The sequence below is a fragment of the Phalaenopsis equestris genome, unplaced genomic scaffold (genome assembly GCF_001263595.1).
Source record: "Phalaenopsis equestris unplaced genomic scaffold, ASM126359v1 Scaffold000025, whole genome shotgun sequence".
In the NCBI taxonomy this organism is placed as follows: domain Eukaryota; kingdom Viridiplantae; phylum Streptophyta; class Magnoliopsida; order Asparagales; family Orchidaceae; genus Phalaenopsis; species Phalaenopsis equestris.
In genome coordinates this window covers 1,125,524-1,149,058 of record NW_018164467.1, presented here as the reverse complement: position 1 = coordinate 1,149,058, position 23,535 = coordinate 1,125,524, and the positions used below count along the sequence as shown (strand labels likewise).

Sequence of the window (23,535 nt, the reverse complement as noted above, 5' to 3'; positions counted from 1 at the left end):
TTTTTTTATTTAAATAGTATAAATAATATAGTTCTCTTATTTCACAGTCAATTGCCCAAAAAAACTTATCCTAAATAGCTTTGGATCATAATGCCTTGACATAAATAACTTTATTTTTAAGTTTACAAGAAGGCCCGCATCTCACATAAGAGTTTCATGAATGTCTAGGGGGTTTTTTTCCTTCCCTATTTACACATCTATAAAATTCTTATAATTTTTATGAGCTAAATGATCTAAATAAAAATATATGTAACAATTGTTTTTTTATATATGTAAATCCTCCTCTTTTTCCTATTAATTTTGGAATAGGAGTAGCAAAATCAAAATTTAAAATGGGGTGGCAAATAAAAATAAAGATGTGGAGAGTATTTAAGTTTAAAATATCCCCTCTTTAAAATTTTCAAAACTATTATAAATATAATTATTAAATTAAAAATAATAATATTATTTAAATATTTAAATGATAAATTTTAAGTGTACTATATGATTGATATTAAAGAGTATAATAAAGACATAGGAATGCTAAAAACCTCCCCCAACTACCTCCTAATTCGACCACTTCCATTAAATGATATATATATATATATATATATATTAAGAACTACTGTCATTTTATGGCAGATGTTTGAGATATATTGACATTGGCGGCTAAATTTAATGTTGGGTCATTATACTAAGGTTATCTATCAAAGGCTGTGTCTTAACCGATGATCATCTATATATTTTTTTGTAATATTTTTATTATCATTATTATAAAAGCAGTAACTTGATTATTATGATTTATTTATTTAAAAATATAAATTAAATTAAATTGTTATAATTTAAATTTTGTAATATTATTTTTATATTGATTTTTTTTTTTTGAATTTGCACCTCCAATTATACTAGTATCTTTATGAAGCTCAAAGATCTTGAAGCGTGTCGAAAAATTTATAGTGGTAGTAATAATTTAGTGTACATAGACCCACTCTCCTCTTGAAGTAGAGAAGATGAAATCACAATGTCGGTGTATAACGGGAGTTCAACAAAAATGGTTGTAACGGGTCGCAAATGTCGTAGTTGTTGCTTTAAAGGAAATAGCCTGTCGCGAATGTTGTGATAGTGTCAACTGGTCATAGAGGCCATAGTTGAAAGCCATTTTAGAAGTTGGTCATGTAGGTCGTAGATGATTGCTTTAGAAGCGTCGGCTGGTCACAAAGTCCGTAGTAAGAAGCTACAAGAGTTATGGATAATGTTGGTCGTAGTTGATCATATGGGTCTTAATAATGAGTTGTGATAATATTCGTAAGCCACATAAGTCAGAGTTGAAAGCTACATGAGTTGTGGACCACATAGACTCAAGTTAGTCATGTAGACAACAGTGGTGTGCTGCAGTAATATCTGTAGGCCACAAAAGCTAGAGAAAGGAGTTGCATGAGCTATGAGCCACATCAATTGTAGTTTTCACGTAGGTTGTAGGGTGAGTTGCAATAATGTCCGTAGGCTATAATGGCCGGAGTTGGGAGCTGAATGAGTTGTGGATCTCATCAACCATAATTGGTCACATAGGTCATAATGGTGAGTTGCAATAATATTTGTGGACCACAGAGGTAGGAGTTGAGAGTTGCATGAGCTATAGACCATGTAAGTCATAGTTGGTCATGTAAGTCGTAGTGGTGAGCAACGATAACGTTCGTAAGCCAAAGAGATCAAAGTTAGGAGTTGCATAACTTGTGGACCATGTAGGTTGCAGTTGGTCGCATTAGCCATAATGGTGAGTTGCAATAACATTCATAGTCCATTTAGGTCAGAGTTGGGAGTTGCGTGAACTATAGACCATGTTGGTCGTAGTTGGTCACAGGTCGTAGTTGTGAGCTATAATGATTTCAGTAAGCTAAAGTGATCAGAGTCAGGAGTTGCACGAGCTATGAACCATGTAAGTCATAGTTGGTCATATTGGTGGTGAGTTGCAATAACATTCATCAACCATAAAGGTCAAAGAAGATTGGAGTGAGCTATCAGCCAAGTATGTTGTATTTGGTCACCTAAGCCATAGTGGTGAGTTGCAAGACCATATATAGACCGCAGAGGTCAGAGTTGGGAGTTACATGAGCTTTGTACCACTCATGCTGTAGCGGCGAGCTGAAATAATGTCCGTAGACCATAGATGCTAGAGTTGGGAGCTGAATGAGCTAGATACCACATAAATCGTAGTTGGTCACGTAGGTCATAGTGGTGATCTATGATAACATCTGTACGCCATAGAGGTTGAAGTTTGGAGCTTCATGAGTTGTGGACCACTTAGACTGTAGTGGTGAGTTGCGATAATGTTTGAAGGCCACATAGGCTGGAGTTGGGAGTTGCATGAGCTATGAGCTATGTAAGTTGCACTTGGCCACATAGATCGTAGTGGTGAACTGCAATATTGTCCATAGGCCACAGAATCCAGAGTTTAGAGTTGCATGAGCTATGAACAAGGTAAGTCGTAGTTGGTCATGTTGGTCATAGTGGTCAATTTCAATAATGTTTGTAGGCTAAAGATGTCAGAGTTGGGTAAATGAGATGTGGATCATGTAGGTCGTAGTGGTGAGCTGCGATAATATTTGTAAGTCATCTAGGTTAAAGTTGGGAGTTAACATGAATTGTGGAACACGTAGGTTGTAGTTGGTCATGTAGGCCATAGTGGTGAGATATGATAATGATTGTAGGTCATATAGGTTGGAGTTGGGAGTTGCATGAGTTGTGAACCCTGCAGGTTGTAGTTGGTCATGTAGGTCATAATGGTAAGCCTCAAAACGTTAATAGACCATAGAGGGTGGAGTTGGGAGTTGCATGAGTTGTAGAATTAATTTGTACTTGGTCATGTAGGTTGTAGTGGTAACCCATGATAACGTCCGTAGGACATAAGAGCCGAAGTTGGGTGCTGCCTGAGCTGTGAAACACGTAAGTCATAGTTGATCACTTATGTCATAGTGGAAAGCTATGGTAGTTTCTGTTGGCCTCAAAGGTCATAGCAAAGGGCAAGTGTTAGTTGGCCACCAAGGTCGGAGCGGAGGATTGTAATGAAACAATTATTATATTGTATTCAAAGTGCTTCATTACATCGTATTTGGGGTGTATCTTTACACCGTTTTTAGGGTGCATCATTACACCATCTTTGGGTCACCGTGCTACTCCGTAGGATGCTTCGTTACTTGTCATGTTGACTATTAATTTGCATAGTACTTCATTATTCTGTAGTGTACATCATGACTCTGCAGGGGGCTTCACTACCATGAGCAGGGGGCAGTCGATGGTAGTCGATAGGTAAAAGGCATAAAGTGTTCCTCGGTTCTTTGAATCCAGAACGACTCTCAGATTCTCTTTTTTCCCTTTTTGATCCGGCACTTAGTCACTGTCGTGGTCCTTTGGTCCCCCTTCACGAAGGGGGACGGGCTCTTTTTATTGGGTCTGGGGGAGTGACCTCCCTAATAAACTTAGAAATGAATTTAGACCATTCCATTGAACAAGCCAAAAGATTCTTATGATTGAAAAACATTTTATGAAAATTTAAGTGTCTTAATGACATCAGAAATGAGTGAACTTGGACTCGTTGGATTCGCTTCATCGAGAAACTCACTTTGACTATAACCTTACCAAATTTGAAATTCATTTGACATTGAAATTGGTCGCCCAAAGCTTTCAAAAATAGTTTAACGGTTTGAATTAGACACGACTTAAATAAATTAGGTCAATTTTGATATCATTGGGTTCGTCTCGTCGAGCCAATCAATGTGACTGTAAATTTGTTAATATTAGAGTTCCAAATGATTTTTAATTTGAATTCGAATATTTATTATTCAAAATTGCATTGAGATTCATTCCAAATGGCAAAATTCATTGATGTTCCATCACATTTATTTGGTATTCTTTTGGTCAAAAAAGCATTATAAACTTTTTAGGAAGATTTACATACCATCCAATTCCCATGTATTTATATATCTAACTCCTAAATTTCATTATATATATATATATGTCACCTTACTTATTCGTGAAAAATTGTATTTCATTTTTTAAAAATTAAAGTGGTGGCATTTTTAATGTGATATGAAAATTTTGGGTATTACAAAACCTCTAGGTTGTCAATTTTTTAATTTTACAAAAATAAATTAGCATTAAATAATTAAATAACAGTCATTTTTAATCCCATCTTTTTAAATAACTCAATTCTTTTAAATAATTCATTTATTTTTTGTACTATTTAATACAAATAATTTCCAAGCACATGCTTGCTGAAAAAAAAAAAAGAAAAAAAAGAACCTACTCACATCAAATATGTGTTGAATCATCGTATGTGGTCATAACAATTGATTATTAAAAACAGCTTCATATTATTATCAAATATTCAGTAAAAATGATATAAAAACGCTTAATAACTGCATTTTAGGGAGATAAGTCGTAGCAGGAAACCCCAACCCACGTAACTTCCCAATTTGGACAGATTCTTCCGCTCCGCTCTGCTCCGCTTTGATCCAGCGTCTGTCCCGATATGGTATATGAGCCATACCATAACAATTGTCATACAGCCGCGATGTGCGGCTGTGATTAGAGAGCGCACGCAGCTCTGCGTGCGCTCTCCGCACGCAATAATCGCTCCACAACATGACTGTAAAAGCGAGCAAACTTTTGTGCTCAAAATGTACAAGTACATTGCCTCAAAATAAAGTTAAAATAAAAAAATGAAAGCAAATTTGTACATATAGTTAAGGTTCTGAAAAAGCAGACCAAATATTAAACTAATAGAGTAGATTCAATTGAACCAAGTTCAATCAGATGAAGTAATAAAAATATCAGGAATGATAATCAATAAAATTGTCAATTAAGATCAGAAAAAAACAAACAATTGTTCATTCAAGCATCTTGTAAACTAACAAAATAAAACAAAAAGATTATGCCCAGTTTACATACTTCAAAAGCTTCCTCTAAATTTAATAGCAATATCTCACATAAAATCAAAATGTTCATAAAAAAAAAAAAACTATTTCTATTTCAAACCAATGCACTTCCCAATGCACTTCATTGGATTTTGGTTTGTTTCAAAGATTCGGGGCTGGTTCAAAGATAGAAATTGCAGACTTATAATTCCAACTTTGACTATATTAAGACTAACAAAAAACAAGGTTGCGCTGCAGCAGAAAAAGCTCAAGGGAATCAAACAAGAAAGCAAAATTAAATTATGCTTCGAACTTTGGACCTCCACTATAGAGATCAAAGGAAAAACGGCATAAGCAAACAGTGCACAATTTGGTTATAGATAACCGATTGAAAACAAACTATCAGGAAATCAGAGACCCTTCTCGTATTGTGGTACAGTAAGAGTTTACGGAGTAAACATAAAATTAACCTAAAATTATCATCTTCAATGAATTTCAATTTACATAAAACAGCATTCATTGCGATTGTTATTCATATATCATCACTCAAATCATACAAACAGGATAGGCTACTATAGCCTTGCATCACGACACCTGAAGCAAATTTACGTCAGGTGTCCAATTAAAATTGACCACATCAAAATGTGGATCTCACTAAAATACATTAACTGATTATTTTTTAAAAATGTGTGATATCAAAATGTGGATCTCACTGAAATACATTAACTGATTATTTTTTAAAAATGTGTGACCCATCCTAATACATGTCCAATTTTAATTGAACACCCGACGCAAATTTACGTCAAAAATCCTGATGCAATATTTTTTTGCACCGCTTCACATTACCACTAAAAATAAGATTAAATATTCCAACTGAAAAGCCTTATCCAGTCGAGGAAAATCTCAAGGGCAGCAAACCATGCTGCATCTCGTTCATTCAAAAGATAACACAACCGAGGGTGCTAATTGGATTCAGGATCTGATCTTAACAAACCTGTTAAGTAAAAATAAAAAAGATACTTCTCAAAAATCCAACGAGCCAGCGAAATGGAAGCTTGCAACCAGGGAAAAGGAGGCGTGCAGCGGACTAAAGATGGGATTTGGCTTGTAAACAAACGACGAGCGAGTAGCGAGTGAATGCCGTAGGAGCGACCGAGGATGCCTCACGCCAATGAAAACGGGAATAGAGTTTTCGTAATACATTTTGGGAAATTTCCAAATAGCATGATCCTCATAAACCGGGAATGGTCCTCCGATTTTAGGGTCTGGTGGCACTGGCTCAATGTGGGGACAGATTCTAGGTATAGATCGGACCAGACACCCGACCAATTCATGGTTGAACGGGTCGGACTGTTATGGTATGGAGCCCAGCAAGCAAAAGATCGAGCGCTTGGCGCTTTAGCGCCCCTGCGTCCACACAACCCAGGCACGCTTGCGTCTCTCAGGATCCAAGCTATTCTTCAAAAATTTTCCAGCGAAGAAGAGAAGTGTTGGAGGGAAAAATTAGCGTGAGTTTCTCTGGTCAGATCAAGATAAACGATTTAAAGTGAAGTGCTGTAAGTTTTCTTGATCGTAGAAAGAAAATATGAATGTGTTCTCTATAAAATTTCTGGTTCATAATGAAATTTCTTGGTGGTATAGCCCCGTGATTTTTTACCATTTTCGAAGTTTTTGAAGTTAAATCCTTGTGTGCTTTTCCGGATTGTCTTTGTTGTGTTTTTGTTCGTAATTTTGTTCGGTTTCTGGACTTTATTTGATTTTATTTCGTGGTGTGATTTAAATTTATATTGATTCTATACTCAGGTAAAATTGAAGGGGATTGTTTTAATCCAAACAAGTGGTATGAAAGCGGTGTTTGATTTGAGTAAGAGCAATGACCAACAAAGCAAGATTCAAACTAGAGAGGTTCAATGGGACAAACTTTGCAGCCTGAAGGATGTGAGTGAAGAATTTGTTGCATTAGCAAAAGTTGTATTTGCCACTATAAGGAATCACCAAGAAGACTGAGTCTATGATTATGAAGGAATGATAAGTGTTGGATCAAACAACACTAGGTTTGATCCGGTTTTCACTTTTTTACAATGTTGCATTCAACATTATAAATGAAAAAAACTATGGTAGATCTTATGGTGACACTGACCAAGATATACGAAAAATATTTTGCTTCAAATAAAGTTTTTCTAATGAAGGGCTTATTCAACATAAAACTGGTGGAAGACACTTCAGTGACAGAAAATCTGAATAACTTCAACACTGTAATGAGTCAGTTGTTCTTTGTGGGCTCAAACTTGATGATGAGATCAGAGCACTGGTGATACTGTCTTCATTGTCATGGAATACAAAGTTGAAATTTAATGACATCGTGAATTTGATGCTGAATGAAAAAGTTCGCAGAAAGCACTGAAAGGTGAATCTTCTTGTTTTGTATTGATGCTGACAACAGAGGAATGATTCTGGACAAGAATACTAGCAAAGACAGATCTAAGTCCAGATCAAGCGGAAGAAATGATAGAGGAGAATGTTGGAACTGTGAAAAGAAAGAACATTTCAAAGAATGAAAAGCTCAAAGAAAAGCTAATGGTAAAAAAGAATATCTCTACAAATGTCTCTGCTGACGAAATTTAAAATGACTCTCTGGTGTTATCCCTAGTCAACCTTAAATCTTAAATAGTAGATTCAGGTGCCTTCATGTATGCCCCAAGAAAAAGGTATTCAAAATTTACAATCAGAGTGATGTATGAAAGGTTTATCTGGGAGATAATTAGACCTGCAGTATCGTAGGAAGGGGTGATGTTGATATCAGGTTGTCAAATGAAACAAATTGGAAGCTTATTGAAGTTAAACATATTCCAAGTCTGAAGAAAAATCTCTCTTTATGACCAAAATGACAAAATCAGGATTTTTGACTACTTTTATAGGTGATTCGTGGAAGGTGATCAGGGGGGAACTAGTGATTGCTCAAGACAACATTGAAGGCACTATTTACTTAAACAATGAAATAGTTGATTTCATTGATGTAGTTGGAACTAGAGTGGATGAAGTTTTGCGACACCGTAGACTTGGCCATATGAGCGAGAAATATATAAAGTCTTTACACTAAAAATAAATTTCAGGGTTTGAAATCAGTTTGATTTGGATTTTTGTAAAGATTGTATATATGACAAGCAGAAAAAAGTATCTTTCTCCAAAAGCAAGTCAGTGGTGAAGTCAAAGAAACTTAAGCTAGTGCATACTGACGTACAAGACCCTACTCCGGTTCAGTCCATTAGAGGTTCCCACTACTTTGTCACATTTTTTGATGATCACACGTAAAATGTATGTGTTTACTTCCTAAAGCAAAAATATGATGTATTTGAAATATTTAAGAAGTGAAAGATTATGATAGAAAATGAGAGAATTGAAATTGAAGTGTCTCAGATCAGATAATGAGGGCGAGTATCATGATTAGAAGTTCAAGAATTTCTGTGCTACTGAGGGGGTCAAGCATGAGTTCACTGTCCCAAGGACACCGCTGCAGAATGGTGTGGTTGAACGCCTTAACAGAAAATTACGTAGTATGCTAGGAGCATGAGGCTGCATGTAGGCTTGCCAAAACAGTTCTGAGTTGAACTAGTAAACAATTTAGTTTATCTGATTAACCGTGGTGCATCATTATCTTTGACGGAAGGCTTACCTAAAGAAGTCTGGAGTGATAAAAATGTGAATCTATCTTACTTAAAAGTATTTGGATGCTTTGCATATGTGTTTGTTGATGCAGGTTCTAGAAGCAAGCTTGACTCGAACTATGTCAAGTGCACATTCATTGGATATGACCCAGATGAGTTTGGGTAGTAGTTCTGGGATTATTAAAATCAGAAATTTATCAAGTGCAGGGATGTCACTTTCAATGAAATGGAAATGTACAAGAACAAGATCAGATGTCGAGACAGCACGTTAGCTACTTCTAAAGAGTCCAAGTATGTTGATATAAAAGACACTGATGATCAGGAAAGTGGAGAAAGAAGTAGTGCTCAGCCAAAAGGAGCACTTCCATTGGAAGTTCCTCAATCACTTGTTACTAAAGTCAGGAGATCTGGTAGAGTGATATGACCTTTACATAAGTATTCTCCTTCGTTACACCGTTTGTTACTAACTGATAGTGGTGAACTCGAGTGTTTTGAAGAGGCTATTCAAGTTGAAGACTTAAGGGAGTAAAAGTTTGTCATGGATGAAAAAATACAGTCCTTGGAGTCAAATCAGACTTGGTATTTAGCGGTATTACCAGAAGGCATAAGAACACCACACAACAAGTAGGCCTACATGCTAAAAGTGGAGTTAGTAGCAAATGCTACAAGATAAAACTTATTGTGAAGGATTTCCAGTAGAAGGAAGTAGTAGATTATGCAGAGAACTTTTTCCTAGTGGTCAAAATGACAACTGTCAGGGTTCTACTAAGTCTAGTAGTAGAGGAAGATCAACATTTAGAGTGATGAATGTAAAAACAATTTTCTTACATGAAGATTTGGAGGAGGAACTATGCATGGTGCAACTACAAGGTTATAAGGTTTTAAGTAAATAGAATTTGCCCTGCAGATTAAAGATGAGCCTATATGGATTGAAGCAGACACCGAGACAGTTGTATTGAAGGTTTGACAAGCTTATGTTAGACAATGGGTACTTAAAACGCCAAGCAAACCACTGTTGCTTCATCAAATATTTTGGTAATTATTATTTCTTGCTTCTTTTGTATGTGGATGACATGTTGATTGAAGAGCAAATGTAGAGAAAATCAAGGACTTGAAAGAAATAACTATTAAATGAATTTGAGATGAAGGACATAAGTCTAACCAAAAAGATTCTCAGGATGAGAATCAACAAGGCAAGAGTGTAGGAACACTAAAATTGTCCAGACAAAATATGTTGAGAAGATCCTACAGAAGTTCAATATGAGTGAGACAAAACCAATTAGCACCCCCTTTAGGTAGTCACTTCACACTATCTAAGGAGCTATCGCCTAATTTTGAAGCAGAGAAAGCACAAATGAAGAGAATTTTGTATGTTTCAACTGTTGAAAGTTTGATGTATGCAATGATTTGTACCAGATCAGATATTGTATATGCAGTAGGAGATATCAGCAGGTACATAAGCAATCTAGACAGTCATCATTGGGAGGCGATAAAGTAGATTCACAAGTATTTTAGGGGAACAATCAACAGGGCAATTTGCTATAGAAGTCCAGGGATCAGTCTACAAGCAGGAGATGTGGATAATAGAAGTACAACAAGGTATATTTTTACATTAGGGAACACAATGGTAAGTTGGGTTTCTAGATTGTAGAAGATCGTTGCACTCTCAAACTCGGAGGTCGAATACATTATTATCACTGAGGCTAGCAAGAAGATTTGACAATAAAGTTTTATGAAAAAATTGAGCAAACAACTGAGGATTGAAAAACTTCACAATAACAGTATGAGAGTGATTCATATTGCTAAAAATATTTTTTTCATGTCAGGACAAAACACATTCAGTTGATGTATCATGCTATACATTCTCTTCGAGAAAACAGGCAGTTGTTCTTGGAAACATAGTTCGAAATCCTGCGGATATATTGAGAAAGTGGTGACAGTTGAGAAACCGAAGCTATACTTGGCTTCAGTTGTATTTCACGAAGGTTGAAACTGATGGTGAACCACATCACGGTCCGTGATTATAAAGATGATACAAAGGAGCTGCACATATGGAGGACATGTGTTAGGTGCAATCAGTCTCCAAGTGGAAGATTGTTATGATGTGGAGCCTGATTTGGAGCACCAGACAGTCACAACATCAGGCAGGACCAAGCGCTTGGAGCTTTAGCACCAAGCAACGTGCGCCCAACCTAGCCGCTCCTACGCCCGCCCAACCTAGGCCACTCCTACGCCCAGTTTAATTGCCCTCATGCCTAATTGTGGCCATCTCTACGCCCACCTCTTGGGTTCCAAGCTATTCTTCCCGAACCACGAACGCAGAGGGGCCTAATTTGATGCAGTTTTGCGTCTGATGCAGTTAGTTCGGGATTCAACTTAAGGCATTTTTTAGCGACGAAATGGAGTAGTTTCAGTGCGTGATTTCTTCGACAATTTTTTGGTGAATGAGAGAAGTGTCGAAGAGGAAAATTTCACATGTGTTTCTCTTGTCGGATCGAGAGGAAGGATTTGGAGCTAAGTGCTGCAAGTTTCCTTGATTCTATAGAGAAAATATGAGTGTGTTCTCTGTAAAACATTCTGGTTCATAGCGAAATTTCTTAGTATTGTGGCTCCGTGGATTTTCCGGTTCTCAGATTTTGTACATTAATTTTTTGTGTGTTTTTGTGGATTGTTTTTTTTGTGCTTCTACTCGTAATTTTGTTCCAATTTTCTTGAATCTTAGCGATTCTATTCCATGGAGTGGTTTAGATTTATAGTGAATCTAAGCCATGGTAAAGTTGAAGGGAATTGTTTCAATCTCAACAAAGACTAGCCCGGTCTTGCATGGTTTTCAAAACATTGCTTAAAAGCATTCAAACTAAAGTCACAATATTGGATCAATATGGAAGAAGCAAATTGGTTAAAAACCATGAAATCTATTAAGATGGTTCAACTGCCTAACTTGTATTCACAACTGGATAAAGATAAAAAGAATAAATAAAATAAAAACCAAGCAAAAGACCAGTGCATTCTCTAGCCAGCATTGTTATCTAGCAAATGGCTTTACTATATATCATGGTGATACACATAATGAGGTGATAAATCATCATCATCATCATCATCATGCTCATATTGATAGTGCGGCGATGAATCATGATCATATTGATATCGAGGGGATGAAGCAAAATCATAGGCATGATGAGGTGAAGGTGCGGAAATAGGTTCTGTTATTTGAGGTGAATTAAGGTCAGTTTGGCTCTTGTCAACTCTGGCCTCTCCCATTTCCACATCCTCGAACATTTGGAATATGGGATGAAGATATGCATCTGCTAAATAAGCCTTAAGATTAAGGTTGGGCTCAGAGGCCTTCTCCATCGTATCCTTCTCCATTGCCTCCTGAAATTTACATACTAAATTCATAACCAAATCATAATTTTCAATAAATAAATATATCTTTTCTGAAGAGAGAAATCAGAATACACATTTTCTCCCACTGCTCACGTTTAGAATATCCACCAAAAAATAAATTAATTTTCTCTAGTAGTAAAATTTCTTCGTTTTCTTAATGACAAGCTTTCCAGTCTCGGGAGCTCACTGTAGCACTGTATAAGAAAATGACAAACCAATCAAAATGGTAAAATGGAGAGAACGAACCTCAAGAGGGTATTTTCGAAAAGCAGGTTCAAATCGGCTTTTGCAGTACTTGTGAAACCAAACAGTCAGCACTGGTAGGATAATGAGGAGAGGGGTGGAGTGCGCAGCTTTCTTTGTGCTCAGTAAACCAAGGAGTAGTAGTTGGGATATCAACAAGCTTGCAATAATTCGGCTGTGTACATGAGGCCAAAATGCTCCAGCACTTTCATATTCTTGGTTGTAAACGTTGATAATCTGAGATGGCAAAATTAACAAATATCAGGTACTCTTCTAATAAAATTTAAGATAAATTTTCTTATCAATGATCAGACTTTAATGAGCTGAAAATAGAGAATCACTCTGGTATTATAAATAATGGAAAATGTAAATACCACTCAATTCTTATGTATTTACATATCAAACACCTAAACTTTAATTTTTACATACATGCCACTCTACCTATGCAGGAAAGTGTCTTTCACTATTTAAAAGTTCATATGGAGGTATTTTTTATGTGATATAAAAGATTTGGGCGGTATTAATGTAAAAAATCAATGTTTAGGATGTTGTACAAAACAATATGGAAAATGAAGCACACAACAAATAAACAATCAAACACGGTGCAACTTACGTGGTTCAGCGCAAATCCGCCTACACCCACGGTAGGAGGTTATTCAACTATTAACATTATGAGAAAAAAAAAAGATGGTTTGAAATAATGATACAACTCCGCACACAAAAATTAATCATAATCCCTCCCATAAATAAAAAAGGATTAGGGCATACTAATAAAAAAATAAAAAATGATAAATTTACCCCTTTTTACAAATAAGCCTCTAATATAACAATCTCAACCTCATCCCGCACTTCTAGATAAGTGAAAGAAAACCAAAAAAAGCTCCAACATCAAAACCACCGCACCAAGATGAATGTCTAAGCACACAACTCCAGAAGGGATCAAACCTCTCATATTTCTTCAAAATGCCTAAATGAGAAATTAATCATGAGCTCAAATGTTTATCAAACTCCTAGAGTAGGTGAACTTTTGGACTGATAGTACCTTTGTGAGCATGTCAGTGGGATTCTCCTTCGTATCTATCTTCTTCAACAGAACATTATCGTCATCAATCAAGTTCTGAACAAAATATTACCTTACATAAAAGTGTTTGGTACAAGTATAATGAATTGGATTTGTGGCAAAGAATATCGTACTCTGACTATCATAGAATATCGTCAGAGACTAATCAACTCCTAAGTTATCCAGTAAGCCCGGCATCCATATCGCTTCATTGCCTCTGTGTTGTCATGTCTTCAACATCCATATTAGACAAAGTAATAGTAGATTGAAGAACAAATATCCAACTGATTGAACCTCCAACAAATGTGAATAAGTAGTTAGTCGTAGGCCCATGCCTATCAATATCAGTTGCATAGTTTGCATCAGTGCAACCTACACACAAATCAACAAAAGATGATTGTCTCTCAAACACTAAGCCGAGATCAACTTTAACTTTTAGATACCTCAGAACAGTCTTCACAACATGTCAATAACTTTGTCCTGGGTCATGCATGTACCTGCTCACAACATCAATCACTTTTATAATGTCTGTTCTAGTACATAAACCATGATACAAATCAGATTGCCCACTATACTAGCACAAAGAATCGACTGCATATATTTTCTCTCCTGATCATTTTTAGGCATTGACCTGAACTCAACTGAAAGTATGATGCAATAGATACTCATTGCCTCGCTGGAGTCATCAATCCTAAATTTTTTTAGCACCCTCCGAATATATGCTTCTTATAAGAGTCAAACATTTACAGTGCCTTGTCCCTGAGAATGTCCATGCCAAGAATTTTGCAAGCTTCACCCAACTCCATCTCGAAATGTTTGGAAAGTTATTTCTTTATTCTATCAACCTCAGTCTAACTGACAAATGCAATCAACATCTCAATACGAACCTGGTGCAGTGAAGCACTGATAACTCATGAAAGTATACATGTTGTTGCATCGGTAATATCTGTAATTGAGTTCTAAGTATCAATCCTAACATGTCGCATCAGTAATATCTGTAATTGAGTTCTAAGTATCAATCCTACAGGGAACTAACTGAATCTCAAAATAAAAAGTTCTAGCTTACTATTGTTGGTTCTAGCCTGAAGTGTTCAAGCTCTCAAAATTCAATATAGTTTATATCATAATTCTTTTTAAAAGCAAGTCTACCCTAGCAAACAAAACGAGTTTTTAAGAGATTTCCCACTTCAATTAATCTAGCGTTGAATAGAATTAAGGAAATGATCTAAGCTCGGTGTCAATCTAGAGTGAATTCTTTCTTATCCCCTCTGGAAGTCTAAGAAAGATTGGTTTTCACATGTTTAGTTCTCTAAATCCCATGATCAGCCCAGGCAAATAACATCTCCCTATTGATTGCAAAAACTCAAAGGCAATATCTTTATTCCAATGAGTTTATGTGGTTAACCCTTTTCACTCTACTAATTATTATTCTGGATCTCAAAGTTCACGAATGATTTTAACACTTCTATAGGTTTGTCAGAATATAAATTAAGTTTAATGGTCAACACAACTTAATTAAGAAAGTTCGAATGCATCATAAAGTAAACTTCAATTCTATCCTATTAAATTTCCAATCCAAAGATGAAACAAAGAAAATTACAGACTACTCATTGCAAAACTCAGCAAAATAAACATTGAATTAAGGCATCTTAACCCAAGTCTTATAAAGAAATCCAAGTAAAAACTCAACTGAAGTAAACTTATTTTCTTTCCTATCAAAATAGGATTGACGAAATTAAAACAAGCAATATTTACACCCTTTGATCCTCTCAAATCTCTCATTTCTTCTCTCAAAAACACTTTGTAAATCTTCTTTGATCTTCTCCTTCAGTGCTCCCTGCTAAAAAATGGTAGGCTCCTTACTTTGTTTCTAGCATTTTTATCCTTCTCCCTATGACGAGGTGCATCCCAACTATTGTGTGCCTAGGCATCTGTCTATGGCGCCTAGGTGCTAGTCACGAAATCTAGAACTAGGGCTTCAGGTGATGTAGGTGTAGCGCCTACACGAAGCAGTTGCAACGCCTACTTTTCAGGCTCTTTGTAATCCAGATGATTTATGGATGACATCCCAAAGTCGCCTACTTTCCGAGCTCTCTGTACTCCAGACGATTTCTGGATGGCATCCCCCAAAGGCACAAGTATACACTAAAATGACGGTACCCCATCACTTATCTGACTTTCTCCAAATAATAGAGGATTGCACAAGTACAATCAAAAACACAAGTATACCTTGAAACTCACAATCACTCTCCTCACATCTCTCAAAAACTTTTGGACACTTCTTCCTTGAGGTTCTCTCCACTGAAATCCTTCTCCAAAGCTTGTGTATGCTTTGAAATGCATGAATTTCTTCCTTCTATCATTGTCATGCGATTATAAGACTTCATTTCACAAAATGATGATTACGAACCCATCAAAACTGCCAAAACGCGTGAATTGGTGCCTAGACGCTAGTCACTAGAACATAGGCAGTAGTCACTGGCACATGGCCCTGGCCACTGGCACATAGTTGTTGGTGTCGCAACACCTACATCTAGAATTCTGAGCTGCTCACCTAGAGCTTTGGGCGTCTAAGCGCCCAAATGCAGCGCCTAGATGCTAAGGCTGTAGCGCCTAGGTGCTGCTATTGTGGCACTTACTTTCCGTCTTCTCTACCTTTTGGATGAAAAGTTGACCAGGGAACACACCCAAGGCGCTTAGACACTGGTCCATCCCTTAGCCATTTTCTGACTTTCTTCTGCTTTGATAAACCTTCTACTTGAATCTTGCAAAACACATCACAAATACATTCCAAAAACGTCAAATTAGCATAAATATTATTAAAATAAAACATAAATAATCACACTTCATATTTACATCACACATCTCTATTTGTATATGTTGTAAAAATATAGAGCAAAGGCATAAGTTTTCTTCGTCATCGAGAATTTTTTAGCATGCAACAGTTTGAAACCGTCTATAATAAATAAAATCCAATAGTTATAGAAATTTAAGCAGACTTTCAATGGCTAGTAATACTCATGACATTAGAGCTTTCCACTTCAATATTCATCATTCAATGGAACAATCTCGTAGTTGGGGATACAAACTTCTACTTTTCCCCATCATGGGCATCGCTCCACTGATGAAGGTGTCTCTCTTTGTTCTTAGAAGAACGCATGTGAAGGATGCAAGAATCTCAAAATGAGATTCTTCAGCTTTTATATGAAACTTGACAACCAGTATTAGGGCAAATGGGTGAGGTTTATCTATCCCAAGATCAATCACAGATCAAAAATGCCCAGATAGAGTATGCTCCTCCAATGGCTCCCCATACTAAAGTTCAGCCTCAAACGGATCAGGAAAGTGACCTCTTGGATATTTGCTAGTTTCATACATCCATCTCGTGCAACAAAATCAAATTGCAAACCTCCAAAACTCTTGGAGAACTTAGCTCAACCCCATCATGTAATTCACAATCATTTACGACGTAAAGTTCAGAAAGAATTCTCTGCAAGAGAAGGAAGCCATTTTCTTAATAGGATAGTTCCCAAAAGTCTTTATCATTGGCCGAGAAAGTCCTGCAACGCCTTATTCCAACAGGGTTCAAGCTCCCAAATATTGATTCATATGGTGAAACATATAACCAATCTGAACACATTGATCACTATATAACCATCAAGTTTTTATGCCAGCCTCAAAAGTCAAGCATGTACTTGGTTCTATTCTATCAAGATGGACTATTTATACCTTCAATGAATTTGTCATGTTCTTTGCAGAAAAACTTATAGCAAATTGAATTATATCAAAAACTCCTATCTTTTTGGAATTCGTCAAAATGAGGGAGATATACTTAAAGAATATTTTCAAAAAATCTCTACTAAAACTCATCAAACTTCAGTGATGAATCTATAGCTATTAAAAGTGTTTTTTTAAGAGGGTTACGCCTTGGGCCTTCAACTTCTCATTAATTCCAGAGATGATTCACACTTATACTAACCTCATTTATCATGTTAAGTCTCAAATCACTGTTAATGAAGCTATAATGCACATTGAAGAAAATTTAAATGATTCTTTAACAGTGAGCTATAAGATAATTATAGCTTTATAATGCACATCAAACACAAAAAATCTTGGAGAAGTTACACAAATCTTCTAGAAAAGAAAACAAATAAAGTTGATAGATTTTTTTAATTAATATAAGACACCTAATCATCCTCCACTGAGCACGTAAAAAAAATATTTTAATGAAGATTCAAAATTCTGAAAATCTTAAGTGGCCAAGGGCACTAAAAATCATAGTGGTTGGGATCAATCTCCATGTTGTCATTTCTACTGTTTAAAAGGACATTTAACCGAAAGATATAGTCAGTTAAAAGAATAAATTGAACATTTGATGCATGAAAATCACCTGGCCTATTACTTAAAAGAAAAATACAAAGAATATCAAAAGAGTTATGACAAGAAAATTATTGAAATTATTGAATGATAAGTACAACCGCAACAAATTTTATCATTACAAAAAACTATTTACCCTTATATGCTAAAGCATTTATCATAAATAACTCATTAAAGTTTCACGTTTTATTTCCTAAAAGAATTTCTTTTTTGTTTGTATCTTTATTGAAAATATATCATTCAAGCTTTTTTATTATCAGTGAATTCTTTTATAACTAATAATATTTATTGCAGGAACCCATAAGGGAAAGTAATAGACATAGTCTTCACTTATACCCTTGAAAGGCATGCCAATTAGATAATATCTATGGGAAGCTAATAGTGAACACAATCATCATTAGAAAATTCCTTTGAGGCCAAGTGGAAAACACAATGTTCATTAATACCCAAGAAAGACACCCTCATGAAGTAATCTCGATAGAAAGCTAGTAGTGGACACGATGTTCATGAGAAAGATCCCTTGAGAAAAAGTGACAAACACAATCTCCATTTATACCCTTGAAAAATACGCTCATAAGGTAACATGATTGTTACTAGAAAAAACCCATGATGCCACTATATTGTGAAGCACGCATCAATCACACAAGTATACATTTCGATCAAATATAAAAATCTTTGAGTTCGTGTATCAACCCCATAGAGAACTGGTTAATTTTCAAAAAAAAGTTAAAATTTCAAGTTTTTTTAGTTTTCTAATCTTAGGTTTAGTTTGCGATGTTAAAAAATTTGAAAGATTCCAAATCTTAATTTTAAAAAATGATAATCTAACTTTATTTTTTAATTTTATAATCAAATTTAAAAAACTTGATTCTATGAATTAGTATGTGAATCATCAATTTTCGTCTGATACTTTTCTCCTGCCTAATGTTAACATCCAGGGACAAATCGTCCTTAGCCTTTTCCAAGACCATAAGACGTTTTGGAACCTCATATTACAATTAAGTTGATTTAATCATACAAAGTTTCCCAGAAACCCTCTAGCCTCATATGAGGTTGCAATCTCCTACTGATAGTATTCATATTCCACTAGGTAATTGTGTGTTAACCTACTTGTTCTTTTAGTCAGCAATCATAAGTCATGGATCACAAGGGTTTTTAACATTCCAAGTGACCAAATCATAAAGCCCAGTTTGAGATTACTTTATATTTTCTAATTTTGTTTTTGTTTTCAATCTGTTTTATTTTTATTTTATTTTCTATTTTTAGAAAATGTTTTTGGTACTTTAATGACTTATATATTTTCAAAATTAAAAAATATAAAACATATTTAGTTTGATATTTTCTATTTTTTTAAAGAAAAAACTATACTTATATAAAGAATTAGTTAAACATAATTGATATTTACATATATTCACCTAAATTTCATCTTTTACATTTAGGCCACCCTACTCTTTCTTATCACACAAAAAGTATCACCAGTTCTATGTAAATATGTTAAAACCTAAGGTACAAAAACTCATCGAAAACAATTCAATTATAACATGTTATATCTCATATATATATTGTAATAACTACTAACATGTTAATTAATTTAGTTATTTAACATGTTAATTAATTTTTTGTTGAATTATTGAAATTATTTAATTAACTAATTATTTTATTAAGTTAAGGTTTTGTTAAATTGAAGTTTTAATTGATTTAAACTTTTTATAAGTTTATTAAAATTTTATAGATTAATCAAAATTTCAATTAATTTAATTAATTCATTAATTAGTATTTTAATTAAGTTGTTTAATATTTTATTTAATTTTTTATATAGTTAATGATATGTTCAAATAATTTAAGTTATTAATTTTATTATTATTGACTTAATTAAATGATTAATATTTTATTTGAGTTACTATGGGTTTAATTGATTAATTATTAATTTAATTAAGTAAATTTATTACTAAATTGAGTAATTATGAGTTAATTAAATTCATTTAAATTCCATTTAAATAATTCATAATTTAATTAGATGATTTATTAATTTAATTAAGTATTTTATTAATTAGTTGAATTAGTTAAGTTTTTGATAATTCTATTAATTTATTAATGAGTTAATTAAGCAGGTTTACGAGTTAATTAGTGAATTAATAGCTTAATTTGGTTATATTAACTTCGGTCAATAATGATTAAGCTAATTTAAGGTTTTAAGGCATAGCTCCAAAAAACATGCTTTTGAAACAACGAAAACACAATTTGTGTGTTTTTGATATTTTAAAAACACATCTCATGTGTTTTAAAAATAAAAAAAACAAAAAAAAGAATAAACAAACGCAATTTATTGTTTGTTTTCTGTTTTTTATTTTCAAAAGCAAATAATAGAAAACAGAAAGTGATCGCAAATAAAGCCGAAATAAATTAAATTTGAAAAGTTACCAAATTAACGTGCAATAATTTAATAAATAGTCTAGAGAAATCTCATAGATAGAAAACAATTCATCACATTGCCCTGGAGACTCTCTTAAATCCTCAAATTTCAATTCCAATCTTGAATCTTTGTAATTATAAGTATTCTTCTTCTAGCCCTTATTCAAAATTTCCAGCAATTTCATAATCTTAATTTTAAAGCAATCTTCTTGAGGATATATAGGGAGTTGAATTGGATTATAAATCTTATTTCTCAATCTAATTCTCTCATGGTTAACTCTACTTTTTGTAAATAGATATTTTGCCCTTTCTATAGCTAGCAAAGGTCTACCTAGAATGATAGAGATATCCTTATATTCCTTCACATCTAAGATAATAAAATTAACAGGAAAAATGAGCTAATCAACTTTAACAAACACCCTCTATCAACCCCTAAGATAGATAAGAGAATGATCAACTAACTGCAGGGTCCTTGTGGTAGGCTGAACTTCTCCTAATCAATTCTCCTAAGAATGGACAAAAGGCATAAAGTTGACATTGACTCCTAAATCACATAAAACATTCCAAAACTATTTCTCCTATAATACAAGAAAAGGTGAAAATACCTCAATCCTTAAGTTTTTGTTTATTTTTTTCTAAAAGAACGCACTACACTCCCCTGTTAGGACTATAGCCTCGAAGTCACCTAGTTTTTGTTTATTATTTAGGATGTCCTTCATGAATTTAGCATAAATAGGCAATTATTCTAAAGCCTTATTAAATGAGATGTTAATTATAAGTTTCTTGAACATCTTTACAAATTTGAGAATTGTTGGTCTAACCAATATTTTTGGAGCTCTAAGAAAAAGGTGGTAGTTTCTCTTATATTATCATAGGAGGTGAGAGTGTTTTTTTAAGTCGGGCAAATTTTTCACTAGATCATTCAGGCTCAGATTCTTTTTTTATGCTATGGTCCTTCCTAACTACCTTCTCTAATTCCTTCCCACTTCTAAGTGTAATTGTTTTACATTGCTTCACATTTTTTTCCTCTAGATTCACCTTTGTTACTTGTTAAAACGTTCTTGGGGTCTCTGACTTAATGAGTTAACTAATTGTCCTAATTGTGTTTCAATATTCCTTATAACTATAACATGATTGTGTATATGATTCCCACATTGACAATCAATTCTTCCAGGGAAAATTTCTTCTCCAAAAATTAGCAATTAGATGTGAATTATGGTGGGTAAGCCACTCTTGGGTTGCTACTACCCGAATTGTTCCAATTTTCTACATGAATAGGTTGGTAGTCACCCCACTGCTATAGGTTTCCTACCCTTTGGTTATTATTATTCTAGTTAAATTTGAATGATTCCTATAGTTTGGATTATAGGTATTATAATACAAATTGTTGGGTCTGCAGCATTCATTGACTCCACAAATTTAACACTAGGTTCGACTGTTCTCCATAGGCACTATCTTATATTACTAGTGATCTAGGTGCATAATTTAAGCATAAATTGTCTAATTTCTTCGAAACATTTGTTTCTTGTGAAGTCAGAAAAGCTAACACATCAATATCATGGATACTAACTATTCTTCAAAGATTCACTCTCTTGAAGGGCTGTTGAAACCTATAAGCAGTCATCTCTTCAATAAGTTTAAATACCTCATTGAATGGTTTAGACTTTAAGGCCCCCTACTGCAGCATCTATAATTTATCTCAAGTATCTCCCTCACCCATTATAGAAAATTTGAATTATCAGCTAGTTAAGTAGGGTGTGATGTAGGCTTCGTTTGGCCCAGCGGTGCCGTGGCCGTTTGGGTAAACTACATTTTGACAGCTTTTTGAAAAAGCTGCCGCTGAAACCAGAGCTTTCTTGCTGCGGTCAGACTTCTTAAGAAAAAAAAAAATTGTAACAATCATCGCAGTTTTTTGTAATATCAGATTATTCTTTAGCAGCTTCATAACAACTTTGTAATAAGCTGCAGCTGCCTCAAACGGAGCCGTAAGCACTTCCTAAGCAACTCATTGAAACTTTCTAATGCTAAATATATAGACTCACCTTCTAATTGAGTAAAAGATAATATATCATTCCTAAGTTTTATAGTTTTTAAGGATGAGAAATAATTTGCTAGAAACTTTTGAGCTAAGTCAACCCAAGTTGTGATAGACACCTGGTGCTAGGGAGTTCAATCACATCTTCGCCTTATCACTAAGTGAAAAAAATTATAGATTAAGTCTAACTGCATCATTATAAATATTATTATACTTCAAGGTAATACACAGTTCTAAAAAGCTATGTGTAGATTGTGGTCTATTAAGAGTGATCCTTCAAACTTGTTATGAACTATCTGGATAACGACAAGCCTTAATCTAAATGAATTAGCTTCTACGACAGGGTTATTAATATTCGAGTGAATCACTTCTACCGAATGGTTGGCATGCTTCCTAAGTGATCAAAATATTCTTCCAGAGGGTTTTCCATTGTTTCAAACTTCTAAATTTTGTGAGTTTTTTTTTTTAATTTTTTGATAGTTGTTTTCTATTTCAAGACCGTACAACATTAAGTTAACAGTTCTAGTCCTGCGCATATATACCACCTGAGGCTAAAAATTAAGTAATTGTTAAACTAACATACAACAAAAATAACTAAACACATACAACAAAAATAACTAACATACAACAAAAATAACTAAACAAATTTACCAAAAAGTAAAATAAAAATATGTGCTGAAAGCAAAAAATAAGTCACGACTCATGATTTTCTAAAATTTTTAAAACATTAACACAAAAAATAAAAAATCAAACTTACAAAAGAACATACAGAAAGACAAAAATAGTGCACTTGTTAAGCATAAACATTAAATGTTCAACTAAAATTATCCTAAAATAAAATTTTAATGTTATTTTTTGACAATGATATCAAAAACTTGATGTCGTGATGTTATAAAGCAAACATGAATCACGTAAGTATACATATTGAACAAGTAATATATAGTTTTTTGAGTTCATGTGTTGATCTTACAGATAACTTATTAATTTCTACAAAGGAGAAATTTCTAGTTTACTAATTCTAGGTTTCATTTGAAGTGTTCAAAATTTTTAAAATTTCTAAATCCTAATTTTACAAAATTAAAATATAATTTTTTTTTTTTTTGAATCTGGAAAACATACTGCTGTGAATTGTATCATGTGAATCCTCAATAATTTCCAATGAATTTGTCACAACTAATATTGACATACAGGAACAAATCCTCCTTATTACGTGCAAAACTCCAAGGGCTTCCAAGATACCAAAAAATGGTTGGAAATATAGTTGTTGCATGGTCTATCAAAGTTGGCGTGCCAGAAAAGCAAAAAAAACATAATCGTCCATTCAGGACCCCAACAGTATTGGCTATACTATTCTCTCCTTGCTCATTCACACTCATCTGACTTGCAATCTAGCCATGGAGCAATGGAGTAATTCCCAATCCTCGTGACTAGTCTCTTCCTTCTTGTGGTACACCCCCCCCCCAC

The 23,535-nt window shown here is 34.2% G+C and overlaps 1 protein-coding gene across 2 annotated transcripts in view; it reads right to left on the bottom strand.

Annotated features, from left to right (window-relative positions):
* Positions 1 to 11,464: 11,464 nt before the first annotated feature.
* LOC110018569 (CSC1-like protein At1g32090) overlaps positions 11,465 to 23,535 on the bottom strand; it is a 45,452-nt gene continuing 33,381 nt past the window's right edge. The window contains exons 10-11 of one of the 2 annotated variants that reach the window (XM_020715917.1): positions 12,191 to 12,424; positions 11,465 to 11,932 (exon numbers count right to left, since the gene is read on the bottom strand). In XM_020715917.1, coding sequence (XP_020571576.1) covers positions 11,603 to 11,932; positions 12,191 to 12,424 — 564 coding nt within the window. In that variant the 3' untranslated portion in view covers positions 11,465 to 11,602. Of the gene's footprint in view, positions 11,933 to 12,190; positions 12,425 to 23,535 lie in introns of those variants that run through there. The other variant, XM_020715918.1, reaches the window with a different exon arrangement.